This window comes from Dreissena polymorpha, chromosome 1, assembly GCF_020536995.1.
Source record: "Dreissena polymorpha isolate Duluth1 chromosome 1, UMN_Dpol_1.0, whole genome shotgun sequence".
NCBI classification, from domain to species: Eukaryota; Metazoa; Mollusca; class Bivalvia; order Myida; family Dreissenidae; genus Dreissena; species Dreissena polymorpha.
Genome location: NC_068355.1, coordinates 129410596 through 129426929, shown reverse-complemented (window position 1 = coordinate 129426929; position 16334 = coordinate 129410596). Strand labels below are relative to the sequence as shown.

General features: G+C 35.1%; 1 protein-coding gene across 2 annotated transcripts in view; it reads right to left on the bottom strand.

Annotated features, from left to right (window-relative positions):
• Positions 1–16334, bottom strand: part of LOC127849573 (tetraspanin-9-like) — a 44314-nt gene that overhangs the window by 26124 nt on the left and 1856 nt on the right. For both annotated transcript variants that reach the window (XM_052382305.1, XM_052382301.1), the window contains exons 2-4: positions 14145–14225; positions 9293–9484; positions 1770–1844 (exon numbers count right to left, since the gene is read on the bottom strand). In XM_052382305.1, the coding sequence (XP_052238265.1) occupies positions 1770–1844; positions 9293–9484; positions 14145–14201 (324 nt within the window). In that variant the 5' untranslated portion in view covers positions 14202–14225. The remainder of the gene's footprint in view (positions 1–1769; positions 1845–9292; positions 9485–14144; positions 14226–16334) is intronic.

The following is a 16334-nucleotide window of genomic DNA, read 5'->3' as shown; positions in this document are numbered from 1 at the left end:
ACTTTCATGACTAGTGAACACCCTGGCAGCCACATTTTTCAACAGACCAGAACCATTTTCATACACATCCAAGATAACATTTAAACAAATATTCTGACAAAGTTTCATGAGGATTCATGAAGCCATATAAGGAAACATGCCGTGGCCCCTTGTGGCCATGTTTTTCAACCAACTGGAACCATTTTCGAACTTATCCAAGATATCATTGGGACAATTCTTCTGACCAAGTTTCATGATGATCGGACTATAAATGTGGTATCTAAAGTGTTTACAAGGTTTTACTATAGCTATATAAGGATAAATGCCACGCCCCCTTGGCGGCCATGCTTTTCCACCAACTGGAACCATTTTCGAACTCATCCAAGATATCATTGGGACAAATCGTCTGACCAAGTTTCATGATGATCCGACAATAAATGTGGCCTCTAGAGCGTTAATAACTAAAGCCATATATACAGTAGCCATATTAAGAAAATTGCCTTGCCCCCTGATGGCCATGTTTTTAAAGCAACCGAAACCATTTTTGAACTCATCCAAGATATCATTGGGACAAATCTTCTGACCAAGTTTCATGAAGATCGGAAAATAAATGTGCCCTCTAGAGTGTTAACAAGATTTTACTATAGCCATATATAGGGAAAAATGCCCCGCCCCTTGGCAGCCATGTTTTTTAAGCAAACGTAACCATTTTCGAACTCATCAAAGATATCATTTAGACCAATCTTCTGACCAAATTTCATGAAGAATGGACAATAAATGTTGCCTCTAGAGTGTTAACAAGGTTTTACTATAGCCATTTAAGTGAAAATGCCCGCCCCCTGGCAGCCACGTTTATCAACCATCTGGCATCATTTTTAAACTTGTCCAAGATATTATTGGGATGAATCTTCTGACCAAGTTTCATGAAGATCGGACCATAAATGTGGCCTCTAGAGTGTTAACAAGATTTTACTATAGCCACATAAAGCCATTTAAGGAAAAATGCCCCGCCCCTTAGGGGCCTTGTTTTTCAAGCAAACTTAACCATTTTCGTACTCATCCAAGATATCATTGAGACCAAATTTCATGAAGATTGGACAATAAATGTGGACTCTAAGAGTGTTAACAAGGTTTTATTAAAGCCATATATAGCCATATAAGGAAAAATGCCGGACCCCCTGGTGGCCATGTTTTTAAAGCAACCAAAACCATTTTCGAACTCATCCAAGATATCATTGGGACAAATCTTTTGACCAAGTTTCATGCAGATGGAAAAAAAATATGGCCTCTAGTGTGTTAACAAGGTTATACTAAAGCCATATAAGGAAAAATGCCCCACCCCCTGGCCGCCATGTTTTTCAGCCAACTGGCATCATTTAAAAAAATATTATTGGGATGGATCTTCTGACCAAGTTTCATAAAGATCGGACGATAAATGTGGCCTCTAGAGTGTTAACAACAAGATTTCACTATAGCCATATATGGCCATATAAGGAAAAATGCCCTGCCCCTTGGCAGCAATGTTTTCCAAGCAAACCTAACCATTCTTGAACCAATGCAAGATATTATTGAGACCTATCTTCTGACTTAATTTCATGAAGCTTGGACAATAAATATGGCCTCTAGAGTGTTAACAAAGGCAAATCTTGAAGCCGTGCAACGGGCGACGGACGACATAGACTGACAAAAGATCACAATAGCTCACCATGAGCGCATTGTGTTCAGGTGAGCTAAAAAAACATTACTCGAAAACCATGACACTTCAGGAGCTGTACAAGAGCCTCACTTACATTATCCCTGAAGACAGCACCCAAAATGGCGGCTGTAAGAAGGAGCACAAACATCAACCCAATCACAGCTACAAACTGAAATAAAAAAAACATTGAAAGTAATTCAAAGCAAAGACAATTTTATTCAACCCTATATTTCTTGCTAATACAAGAATTATTAGGCTAAAATATAATGAAACGAAGCATTTTTCTGGTAAAATTCCTGAAAAAAATATGAGCTGGTTGGGAAAAGGATTCTGGTCAAATTGGGATTGTTTTAATTGCAAATTTGGGAATTAATTATCAACAAAAAGGACTCAATTAAAGTTATATATTTTGCAGGATGTTTTAATAAAAAGTTGAGATCTAGAGTTAAGAAGTCATAAGAGACTTCTTTCTTTAAAAAAAAAAAGGAAATTGGGCTTTTTTAGGGAAATTTGGGTCAGCTTTTTGGGAAAAAACTTTTATTTTTGCGATTGGGAAGCAGCCAAAAATCGGCTGTAATTTTTAGCAAAAAAAACCCCACTGGTATGCAAAACTTAAATTTATCACAATAACATGAGAATTTGTAGATTTGCATGCCCCTATTAAATGAGCAAGATTAATGGGAAAATTAAGACAACTATACACTGCAGATTCGATGTACCTTCAGTTATTTTTCGAATCTTTAATGTCCAATAAACCATGAAATGCAGAGGATCAAGTATGTTCACACACTTAAATTTTCTTTCGATTATCAAACATTTAAGTATTAAAGTGATATTATGGGCATTTTTCACTGTTGAATTGAGCTGAAAAGAATTAACAGGTCAAAAGAGTTAGTTAACTGACCAAGTATCTGCAACTCAACAGTTGTTTATAAAAATATTCATTATATTCGATATTTCACATGACTCACCCAGTCTTCTAAGTCGAAATGATCTGTAAAACAAAATTGTGTCTTTGTGTCATATGAACGAATTTGCACTAAAACTAAATTTAGATTCACATCTTACATCGAATCATTTCTGTTGTCAGTTGTCAAAACAAAAGTACGTTAACAGGGGTCTCGCTAGTGGGCAAAGTGGGCGATTAGTTTGCCCAGGGAATATTAATTTCGCACATTAATTTCATGAAGGCGAAGTAACATCTCCCCCTTTAAATGATTTACTTTGTGTCAGACATTGACAGGGTTCATACAGATTTTCTTGTATAAAATTCAAGCACTTTTTAAGCACTTTTCAAGGGAAAAAATCCAAATTCAAGCACTTCTTTAGTCCCACATACTGAAAAATGTATATAATTTTAGTGTCCAATACTGACAACATTTTTCGCTAAATTGGTCCCTTCTTGCTTAACATTCTTTGTGACTTACAACAGTCTGCACTACCCTGATACCGTACCAACTGTTTTAATCAAAAGTAAGATATTTCATTATGATAATTTAGTACCATAATTGACCAAAGGCATTACACATACCAAAACAAAACCCGTTATTTGTATTGAATATGTATTCTAAATGTTTACTCTTCTGATGGCTTTACAACGCGGATTCCCCCATACTAGCCATCTCTATATCTGTTCTGCATACTTAGAATTGGCGTTGTCAATTACCCAAGAGTACTTAAAAAACAACCCTTTCTGAAAAATGCACTTATTCACTGGCATATTTCAACTTGTCAGCACCATAATAGCATAATGCATACAAAAAAAACAAAGTAGACCAATTTGCGACAGATGAGTATTAGTTACCTCCCTTACATTATAAAACCCGTACCGATCCAGTACCTGCTAGTATAAACAGATGGGAACTGTCATAAATCTGGAGAAAAAAACTATGACTTCGTATGAAAATATGTATTTTTGTCCTTAGTACAGGCACCTTGTACTTAAACAAACGCCACTCGCTGCGGTATTCATCTCACTGTGTTCGCTTACCAATATAAAGCCTGCAATGAGTGTTCAGATCAAAAGTCACGGGGCCGTTTGCCATAAGGCAAACACCCGAATCACAGCAGACCAATAATTTATACCGCCATGTTCATCATGTTCGCTTAAAATATAATAATGCAACATAAACGTATTGTATTGATCCCTTTCATTTAAAAGTGATAATAAATAATGTATTTCACACCCATGCCCATTACAGTGTTTTTATCTTATAAAACGCTGCGTATAAAAGAAAACAGTGTACGCACCTAGCTGAAGGATACTGCACCTGGAGGATTGTTAATTGAGTGTTTGATTATTCAATTAACAGTTTGAAGCCAAGGAGAACTCATAACTGATTGTAGTAATCGTATGATCCCCGAGTCTCCAGATTCCCTGATACATACGTTTCAACTGTCTCAATCGCATACATGCAACTTCTCCCATCTTTATTCATTACTCAATAATCCCATATATGCCTGATTTCCATTTTTAAAATCAAATTATGGGTGGGTTATATAGACGATTAAAGTCATAAACACAAACGTTTGCAATTTTTGAAAGTATCAAATGAATTTCCTCATATGATTCTATTTAAAGATTTGATGAAATAAGTGCCCAATCAGGACAGTTGTATTGCAACATGTGTAAATCATCTGACACGGTTTGCATGCATCGTGTACAGCTATTTAAGGTTACAACTTCTACATGAAATAAATGAATTTCTTTGTTCTGATAAAAAGCGCACGAAAATTGGCGTGGGTCAGATAGGAGGAGCGATCAATATCATCGGATCGATATGACGTGAAATTATCTGAAAGCTTGGAAATAATGAATATGTTTTTAACATATTTAATTGTTGTTATTTAATTTTCAAGCAATTTTCCAGCCAATTTCAAGCACTTTCTAAGCACTTTTCAAGGCTATGGTTGAAAATAAGCACTTTTAAGCACTCCAGATCGTTTTTAATAACTTTTCAAGATAAACCTTGATTTTCAAGCAGTTTTCAAGGTCTGTGAGAACCCTGATTGACTGATTAAAATCCATTTGATATGGAGGATTGGACACAGGAGGATTCTCAGCCATAAGTTGCCCCATTTACAGGTCATGCAAAGTTGAACATTCAAAAGAACAATCTGGAGCTTTTAGACTTCTTGAAATCGTTCATAGAAGATGCCTTGATTAATTGCCTTGTGCTGGCTACAAATAACTATTCTTAAACAAAGCTAAATGGCCCATTATAAAAACAATACTCAAGAATGATCAAATGGGAAGAGATAACCTAGTACTGGGCCAATAAATATGGGGCTCATTTACAGGTCAGATTTGGAATCTCTGCTGTAAAATGAGATTTTAAATGAATTTTTAATTTAAAACAAATATTTGTAACAAAATAAGAATTTGTTTTAATGTTGTAATGCTTAAAATTAACAAGGAAGTAAAAATATTCTGAACATTACTGGTTTGTTACAATTGAAGTTTATTTGATACACCTGTTCAGGAAAAAATATAAAAAATACCATCATTATCAACAATCCATGAGAAATAAGAAAAATGTAGGTTTCATACACTTAACATGTCTTATTGTATAAAACAATTAGTGCTGCAACAATAAGCAAAAAACTGTATTGCAATATATTGTAAGTTCAAAAACCCGTATTGCAATATATTGCAGCCAATATATATTGCTAACTTGTACCAGTATTATAACTCTCCAGCTAATCACTAAAACCAACTTAATTGCATGAACATAACCTTTGTATTGTATGTTTAAGTTCTAGTTATATCCTTGGCAATTCTAGCATTTTTTACAAAAATGTCTATAAAGTCAAACTCGGCGTTCGTTTCGTCTGCCATTTTGAAAACTATTATAAAAGCCGACAAGAAGAATAATAACCGGAATTTTTTTTATGGATGTTTAAAAGCCGGTCGTGTAACTTATCAGAATGCTGTTATGTAAATTTGTTTTTGATCATTATTACTTATGTTTATAATGTAAACATCTATTTACATTTTTATTAATATGTAATTAATTGTTTGTTTTTTCGTATTTCCATAAGCTTCATCTTAAATTTAACACGGGTTTTGTATTGTTTACCTTGATATCATTATTTCGAATGGCTTTTCTGGGCGAAATATGGATTAATTTTTGTATAATTTTTGTACCGGTATGATGAAAATCGTATCGCAATACAATATGCGGATTTCATATTGCGATATATTCTGATATACCGGTATATTGTTGCAGCACTAAAAACAAGTGAAGAGTTGATTGAGCGCTGAACAGAAACCACTTATCCTTTAAGTTGCGGCAAAATATACATTAAACTAAGATCTATGAAGCAAATGCACCATTTCTCCCAAAGATGTTACCATTTCTCCCTATTTTGACTTTAGGGAGAAGTGGCTTCTACCTAAATTTTGAGCCTAGCTAGACCCCTGTGAGCCTAGCTAGACCCCTGTGAGCCTAGCTAGACCCCTGTGAGCCTAGCTAGACCCCTGTGCTTGATATTCAAATGCACTATTATTCTCTTTCTCGGATGTTGTTTAAATATAATGATTCTGCATTAACAAATATATGTGTATATGAAGTGAAAACACCGAAAATAAACAACGGTTGCAATAGACACCTATAAACATGGCATATACTGTTAGATGCCCATAATATGAGCCCGGTTTTTCCATCCAGCACTTTTTAGTTACATCCCAAAAAATCATGTTAAATATAAATTTCATGTATGTATTTGAATATGTTGTGGCCATATTTGATAAGATTAATATAAAACATGTTGATAAATATCATAAAACTACCAAGTTCTACCCTGTTAGTACAAAAATTTGTAACAAATACATGCGGATTCTGGACAAAAAAGTATACCTTTTATAGTGCCCATGAGTTCCTGCTTCCATAACTCTACCAAAAAATCTTGGGCTACTTACATGTACCTTTATTTCAATATTATCAATAAAGGTTATTTCTTGGATATAAAACTTAAACAAGAGCACCTCCTTGAGGGTGCAGACCGCTCATTCATTTTTCTTTTTAAAGATACAGGGACTCTCAATTTCAATCACAAAGGAGGGAGGGGTGGAGTGAAGAGGGGTGTATAGTGTGGGGGTGTGGACATTTATTACATTATCTTCCAAAAATGCGAAAAAAAAATGCAAACAAAAAGAAATTCGGGGGTGGGGGGGGGATGTGGGGGGGGGAGGGGATTCTTGGGTGCGATGGTTAGACGGTATTTCAAAAATAAAATAATAAAAATAAGTATTTGTGTTTTTTAACCGTTTCAAAAAAAAACTTGGGGTGGGGGGGGGGGGGTATAGTGTGAGGGTGTAGTAAGGGGGAAGGGGGGGAGGGCACGGGGGATGGTTTGGGTGGAGTCTATTGTGGTATGTCAGGTAAGAGTAGTTTTGTCAAAGTATCAATCAAATCTAATCATAAATAAAGAAGTTATGACAATTTTTGCAAAATTTAATAATTTGACCTTGAGGGTCAAGGTAAAATTCAACTTGCCAGGTACAGTAACCTCATGATAGCATGAAAGTATTTGAAGTTTGAAAGCAATAGCCTTGATACTTTAGAAGTAAAGTGGATCGAAACACAAAATTTAACCATATATTCAAAGTTACTAAGTCAAAAAAGAGCCATAATTCCGTAAAAATGACAACCAGAGTTATGCAACTTGTCCTTTTACTGTACCCTTATGATAGTTTGCAAATGTTCCAAGTATGAAAGCAATATCTATGATACTTTAGGGGTAAAAAGACCAAAACACAAAACTTAACCAAATTTTCAATTTTATAAGTATAAGGGGCCCATAATTCCGTTCAAATGCCAGTCAGAGTTACATAACTTTGCCTGCACAGTCTCCTTATGATAGTTAATAAGTGTTGCAAGTATGAAAGCAATAGCTTTGATACTGTAGGAATAAAGTGGACCTAAACACAAAACTTAACCAAATTTTCTATTTTCTAAGTATAAAAAGGGCACATAATTCTGTCAAAATGCCAGTCAGAGTTACATAACTTTGCCTGCACAGTCCCCTTATGATAGTTAGTAAGTGTTGCAAGTATGAAAGCAATAGCTTTGATACTTAAGGAATAAAATGGACCTAAACACAAAACTTAACCAAAAGTTTCAATTTTCTAAGAATAAAAAGGGCACATAATTCTGTCAAAATGCACGCCAGAGTTATCTAATTTTGCCTGTCCAGTCCCCTCATGATAGTAAGTAAGTGTACCAAGTTTGAATGCAATAGCATTGATACTTTCTGAGAAAAGTGGACCTAAACGCAATACTTAACCGGACGCCGACGCCAAGGTGATGACAATAGCTCATAATTTTTTTGAAAAAATAGATGAGCTAAAAAGGCACAAACCTATACAATTTTCAATTAGACATTATTTTTTATTAATGGTGATTTAACAGTCCGTGTCCAATATGTTACATCTTGAAGTCAGATCTCAAACTTTTTTTAAATAACTTGTGTAGTGTCTACAAATGTTTTGATAGGAACAAGGATGAGGTCGAAACACTGTGATGACGAATCAATGCCGTTTATTTCAAAGAGAATATTTAAAGAATATTTAAAGATTTTGTATACAAATCATGTTTGCTAAGTGGTGTCTAATCTGTTACATCATTGACTTTAAACAAATATAAATTGTCTGTTTTTGCAAAATGCCTTAACATTTTTTTTTTTATTTATTAAATCGTAGGACTTTCCACAAACTCAGCACTGAAATAAAATTTTGTGGTTAACACAGCAGCTTAAAATTCAGTGTTAAACATCAAGCTATTTATGATGTAACCAAAAAGTGCCGGACGGAAAAACCAGGCTCATATCACTTTAACTAAATTCAATTTCATTGTGCATTTTTTGCGAAATCATTATACATTACAATCACACTAGTACAACAAGAATTAAACTGACTTCCCGACATCATCCAGGGCTTTTTTTCCTTCTTTGGGACCCGCCGAAAATCGGCCCTTTCCCCTAAGATTTGTTTTCCCCTCAGCAGGTAAATTTTCCCCCAGACTTCATTTTTTTTTTTTAACTTTAAATACATAAGTTAACCTGATCCAGTGTAGAAAATATAACATATTGCATAATTAAATTATCTGTTGCCTTGATTTTGTTTTAAAAACAGCAAAATATGTTGAATTGATTATTTAAGACTTTCCTTATTTCCCCCAAAATATGGCGTTTCGCATGATTTTTTCCCCCAAAACCCGGCATTTTGCGCGTTTTTTTTCCCCTCAAAAAAGGCCAAGCCCTTTCCCCAAAATCAGATAAAAAACCCTGTCATCTTACATTGTGTATGACTTATTAATAACGTCCTTAAAATGTAATTACAACTCATTTATGTTTGTTGCTAAAATATATTGATTTGTAAAAATAATGATTTTGCACTTAATTCTGACATAACATCGGCATTGTAATTTTCTGAAACACACCATTTTTGTTCAGGCCTTACAACACATAAACATATACTGCAAAATTAAAATCTTTTGAATTGTTTTTATAGTTGATTTTATTTGTTGAATGTATTGTCAAATAAATAAAAAAAATGATTTGTCTATTATAAAAAATGCCATTTACATGTCAGAACAATAAACTTGTTAAACTTACCACGGCAACAAGGCATTTGTTGTTGGCCACTGCGCCACCACATCCTATAAATGTTGTCACTATTATACACGCTCCTACTACCACCATGATGTAGGATGCAGAGTTGAACAGTGAGCTCCCTATGATATTGGATATGAAGATTTTGTCAGCTATAGCCCAGATTCCTATTCCCATTATAATGGCTCCACAAAGCTGTAACCAACAAAAGATACATTTTGTTTCATTAGAGTTATAATAATTATGCAGCAGATAAAGGGACATAATCAGCCAAAGCTGAATTCAGCTGGAATCCTATATCTGATCATCTTCAGCAAACATCTGCTGCTCAGGCCTAAAAAAAAAAGTTTTGTTTCTGGTAACATGCCCAAAAAAATGTGGGGGGTTGGTAGGCTTTTTTCTTCTTAATACCACAACACTTAATTGAATATTTAACTCAATGAGAATGTCATTATTTTCAGGTATCAGCAGTGTGAAATGCATGACGACATAGCACCAACTTTCAGATATAGTTCTTAACAAGAAGATGTTTAATCCAGATTGTCTTTATCTGTAATCTACTGTTCAAATAAATATTCTTAGAAAACTAAAGACTACTTTTTGAATAAAGCATTTATTGACTAGAATAAATGTCAATGAAACAAAACATTAACAAAATTAACAGTTCAACAGCTGAGTATTTACTAAGTTAATATAATACTTTTTTTATAAACATGTCAAAACTCAACTAGAAATGGCGCGGCAGAGGCCGACGCGTATCCCCACGCCGAATGTTTGACCTAGGTGTGCCCCAGGGTTGGTAATGGGGCCATGCATAGCTGAGATTGACCGTATTGTCATAAGAGAAGTTCATCATCAACTAGAAGTGAATTGGTGTAGAAATGAAGAAGTTATAGTAAAAGGCAATTTTGGGTGGGTGTGACATATGTGGGCAGGGCGCCCCAGGGTTGGTAATTGTGCCATGCATAGTTGAGATTGACCGTATTGTCATAAGAGAAGTTCAGTATCAATTTGAAGTGAATCGGTGTAGAAATGAAGAAATTATAGTAAAAGGCAATTTTGGGCGGGTGTGGTCTATGTGGGCGGGGCCCCAGGGTTGGTAATGAGGCCATGCATAGTTGAGATTGACCGTATTGTCATAAGAGAGGTTCAGTATCAATTTGAAGTGAATCGGTGTAGAAATGAAAAAATTATAGTAAATGGAATTTTTTGGTGGGTGTGGCCTATGTGGGCGGGCGCCCCAGGGTTGGGATTGGGGCCATGCATAGTTGAGATTGACCCTAATGTCATAACAAAAGTTCAGTATCAATTTGAAGTGAATCGGTGTAGAAATGAAGAAATTATAAAAAGGCAATTTTGGTTGGGTGTGGTCTATGTGGGCGGGGCCCCAGGGTTGGTTATGGGGCCATGCATAGTTGAGATTGACCCTAATGTCATAAGAGAAGTTCAGTATCAATTTGAAGTGAATCCGTGTAGAAATGAAAAAATTATAGTAAATGGAATTTTTTGGTGGGTGTGGCCTATGTGGGCGGGCGCCCCAGGGTTGGGATTGGGGCCATGCATAGTTGAGATTGACCCTAATGTCATAACAAAAGTTCAGTATCAATTTGAAGTGAATCCGTGTAGAAATGAAAAAATTATAGTAAATGGAAATTTTTGGTGGGTGTGGCCTATGTGGGTGGGGCGCCCCAGGGTTGGGAATGGGGCCATGCATGGTTGAGATTGACCGTATTGTCATAAGAGAGGTCCAGTATCAATTTGAAGTGAATCGGTGTAGAAATAAAGAAGTAAATGTAAAATAACCTAAAAAAATGAGTGATAATTTCTGACGCGGCCCCACCCCAACCGCTATAACTTTTGACCCAGGGGTCAGATCAAAATTCCAAATAGTGCAGGGTCGCACATATGCTCATAGCTACCATGTGTGTAAGTTTCAAGGTTCTAGTGCTTTTAGTGTAGGAGGAGATAGTGGCCAGGACGGACGGACAGACAGACGGACGGACGGACAGACGGACGGACGGACGGACGGCGGAGATAACCACAATATCCCCACCTTTTTTTCAAAAAGCGTGGGGATAATTAATCATCGAGTTCAGATGACTAGGAATAAATGACTAGACTTGTTTATTTTATACACACTAGATATTGAATTTTGCAAATTTATAGCAAACATTTTAGAGAGGTAAAATGAGAATTGTATTGAGATTTGACACCATGCCAGGATCTTGTCTGAATGTGCTCGATTCCAAAATATTCACAAATAACAAATGCAGTTCAGAAGTGACCGTGCGTTGTCAATTTTTTCTTACCAAAGCTTCAACTTCAAATCCTTCCAATTCACCGTGTTTATTGCCATCAAATACATTGGCAATAGTTGAGTTATGGGGTAAGGACAATATACTGTTGCATCCATCTGGTTTGTGGCTGCATTTACCCAACCTAACGGCAATCAATGAAGTTGCCATTTACATGATTTAGCTAGAGAGTTCTTTGCTTTTTTATCCCCATCCTTTTTCAAAAGCGTGGGGATATTGTGGTAATCTCTGCCGTCCGTCCGTCCTGGCCACTATCTCCTCCTACACTATTAGCACTAGAACCTTGAAAATTTAACACATGGTAGCTATGAGCATATGTGCGACCCTGCACTATTTGGAATTTTGATCTGACCCCTGGGTCAAAAGTTATGGGGGTTGGGGTGGGGCCAGGTCAGAGATTTTCACTCATTTTTTAATGTAATTTAACATTCACTTCTTCATTTCCAGGCTTTCTGAAAAGGCCGGACCGCCGGTCTTGTCCGGCAAAATTCTTAACGGTCGGGCGAAATTTCTAATATCGCCAGTCCTTGTGACAGGCCAAAAAAATTGTGACTAAATACCGAAAAGTCTAATACTTGCCAAAAGAACGAAAACACCCCATTAGAATCCCTCTTTTTGTGAATTTCGAGCCTTTCTGTCATTAAGAACACTAACGCGTCACTAGTTTATAAGAGTGCTCTCCCTTTGTTGTTTTTTTCAAAAATGTCAATTTTATTGGTCCGACATATTACCACCTATCCAATTACAAACGTTGTAACAAAAACTACACATGAATAAATGTTGTTGCTAAAGTTTCAATGGCGCTATACAAGGCCAGAAAAGGAAGCTAAGCGATGAGGAAAAAAACAAAATCGAAATAATATGAAGCAAAACAAGTAAAAAGAACTTTTCAAAGTAGTGGAAGTCTGACAGAAATTGGCTGCATTATGACGAGTCACAATCAATATGTTTTGTGATGTATGTTGAAACGATCCAATACGGTGCAAGTCTACTAATCAATGCGTAGTCATGTTATGTTATTTTGTTTTGAGTCTGAATATAATTTAAAGCTGTTGTCCATCATACACTCTAATCACAAGAACACGCAAACGTTTTGTTTTACTTTATCGAGTGTACTTGTACACAGGCTGCACATTGCAATAAATATGAGTTAAACTTTACTTAATTCTTCAATTATAAACTTAACGCTGTTCGGTCAGGTGAATTTTTGTCCAGACAGGCATACTTTTCCATCAGCCTGTCCGGTTGACAGGCATTTTTTGGGACTTTTCAGGAAGCCGGCATTTCTACACCGATTTACTTCAAATTGATACTGAACATCTCTTATGACAATACGGTCAATCTCAACTATGCATGGCCCCATTACCAACCCTGGGGCTCCCCGCCCACATAGACCACGCCCACCCAAAATTGCCTTTTACTATAACTTCTTCATTTCTACAACGATTTACTTCAAATTGATACTGAACATCTCTTATGACAATACGGTCAATCTCAACTATGTATGGCCCCATTACCAACCCTGGGGCGGCCCCCCCACATAGACCACGCCCACCCAAAATTGCCTTTTACTATAACTTCTTCATTTCTACACCGATTTACTTCAAATTGATACTAGACATCTCTTATGACAATACGGACAATCTCAACTATGCATAGCCCCATTACCAACCCTGGGGCGCCCTTGCCCACATAGACCACGCCCACCCAAAATTGCCTTTCACTATAAATTCTTCATTTCTACACCGATTTACTTCAAATTGATACTGAACATCTCTTATGACAATACGGTCAATCTCAACTATGCATGGCCCCATTATCAACCCTGGGGCACCCCCTGGGTCAAACATGCGGCGTGGGGATACGCGTCGGCCTCTGCCGCGCCATTTCTAGTTATGTATTTTTACTGAGCACCATTTCCGGTAGTCTCTATATCATCTAGGCGTATTGATGATAAAGAGTGTCTAAAAGATTCAGACGCTTTCTGCAGTTGTGTAAATTTCACACACAAAATTCGGACGCAGATTTTGTAAGAGAAAAACTTTTGAGTTGGCGGTTCAAAATAGGGTTGGTCGGGTAACCGGAAACAAGACTTCTTTTTTTTAGGCCTCACAAAAAATCTATTAGTTTCAAGTTAATTTAAACGTTTCAAGTTATTGCTGAAAACAGATGGATAGAGGAGTCATTTCCTTTTTTAAATCCAGTGTTATGATAAAGAATTTAATCTGGATGTGTAAATTACAGTATAAAGATTCACAAACCTGCTTGTAAAATACTAACCAGGTGACTTTAACACTGATTATAAACAGTCTTGGTTTAAATGAGATTCACTCACCCTTTCAAAAATTATAACTTGCCACTTCAGTAACATTAGTTTAGTCTCTGTTTTGTAACAAACATAATTTACAGAATATACATACATAATAATAAACATATCAAGTGACATCTAATTTCTTAATCAAACAATGATACTTGACATTCTTAATTAAATTGATACTGTATGGGTACACTTAATTAAATGAAAACAGCAAACTACTTACGAAAAGTAACACATTTATAATGAGCAGGAACGCTTTACAGGCTGTCTTGGACACCATGATTTTTGCTCCTTGTCTTTAAAGCTGAAATAGAAACATGATATTAAAACATACCGGTACCCCACCCACATCAGAAATGATACATAAGATTATAACTGACATTATAAAAATGTGTATTGTACAAGCTTTCCAAAAATATATAGTTATCTGTATGTTCCTGACTTTTGTACAAGTTACTAATTGTGTGTTAATCTTAATATGCTCAAAAGAACGCGAAGTTCATGTTATTTATTATGTTCGTTTCCATGTTTATACGGTATATTATGATATATAAGATTATAACTGACATTATAAAAATGTGTATTGTACAAGCTTTCCAAAAATATATAGTTATCTATATGTTCCTGACTTTTGTACAAGTTACTATTTGTGTGTTTATCTTAATATGCTCAAAAGGACGCGAAGTTCATGTTATTTGGTATGTTAGTTTCCATGGAAATGCGGTATATTATGACATATATAAGATTATAACTGACAATATTACAATGTGTATTGTACAAGCTTTCCAAAAATATATACTTATCTATAGGTTCCTGACTTATTTATTCTCTTATCATAACAAAATCAAATAATATTGGTTAAAATCCTACATTTTCGGTGCCTTTTAGAAGTTTTACTACACTATGTATATGATATAATATGGGAAAAAGTTGCCGAATTTGACCATATTTTCAAGACTAAAAAATTGATATAAAAAACTATAAGTCGTAGAATAATAAAAATTGCATCATTGTAAAGGTAATTTTAAGCTCTATTTAATTTCATTAAAAGAATTTAAAAATAATTAAAAACAAAAAATGGCCTGAACCCTCTAATACAGGGGTTTCCGGACGTTTCACCCCCAAGATGTTTCCTCCCCTAGACGTTTCTCCCCCAAGACGTTTCCTCCCCAGACGTTTCTCCCCCACTTTGGTTTAAGTGCAGACGTTTCCCCCCTAATAAATGTATGATTGTTTGGTTGAAGTTTATTCTTGATTTATTATCAAAATAATTATTTTGTTTATGAAGTTTTCAATTAACTTTATTTATGAAGCAGCTTGTTTGATTATTTGTTTGGTTTAACTGTGAATGGAATGCATGTAAATCATAAGTGTTGAGGAACTGTAGTTGTTTGTTGTCTTTAATCCAATTAATCCAATTAAATAGGGTCAATTGGTGAATTGATTAAATGGTTAAATCACATTTATATTAATTTCAAAACTGTTTTCATTGTAACAGTTAAATATGATAAATAAATAAACTATATAATTGTCAACAATTATATTTTTTTCATGCATTTATATGTATGTATATAATAAAATGATTGGATGTCACTGTGAAATACAACAGATGCATCTATGACTACCATAGTTTGGATCCAAAACCAATTATAGCACTGTGGATGCTATTTTCCTACTAAAGGCTTTTATAGATAAACATTTAGTTCTAAAAAGAAACTATACTGTTGCTATATCGACCTTATGAAATGTTATGATTCAATATATTGAAACGGACTATAGTACAAGCTTATTAAGAGCGAAATAAACGGTAGATTGTTAAAAATTATTCGGTCTATGTATGATGAAGTGAAATTATGTGTTAGACATATGGGGACGTTGTCGGATTTCTTTAATTGCAAAGAGTTCACAGAAGATTTTTGAAACGAATACTGGGTGTCAAAATGAGTACCGCTAATTCAGCTGTATACGGGGAACTAGGGCGATACCCATAATATATAAATCGCTATGTACGAATAATAAAATATTTCATAAATTGTATACTGTTAAACAAACTAATTGTATATTATATATAACACCTTTTAATGTACTAGTTTGGTCACTTTCGCATTACTATGCATGTGCTTATTGCTTATTATATTGTCAGTTTTGTATATGTAACGATGAACTGTAAATGTTCAAGTTATATGAATAAACTATCTGTTCTGTTCTGTTCCATATATAAAACTATCAATTAAGTCAAATCAAATCTATTCATTAATAATATTTAATACAGTGATAAACTATTTAAAAACGTTTTTTTTGCATTATAATGTGCTAATCTCATCTTATCCCCCTGTCACCTAATCTCATCAATGCTGATTAAAGGGCCTGTATATTGCACCCATAATCTAGCTGTTATCTGTTGTACTACACT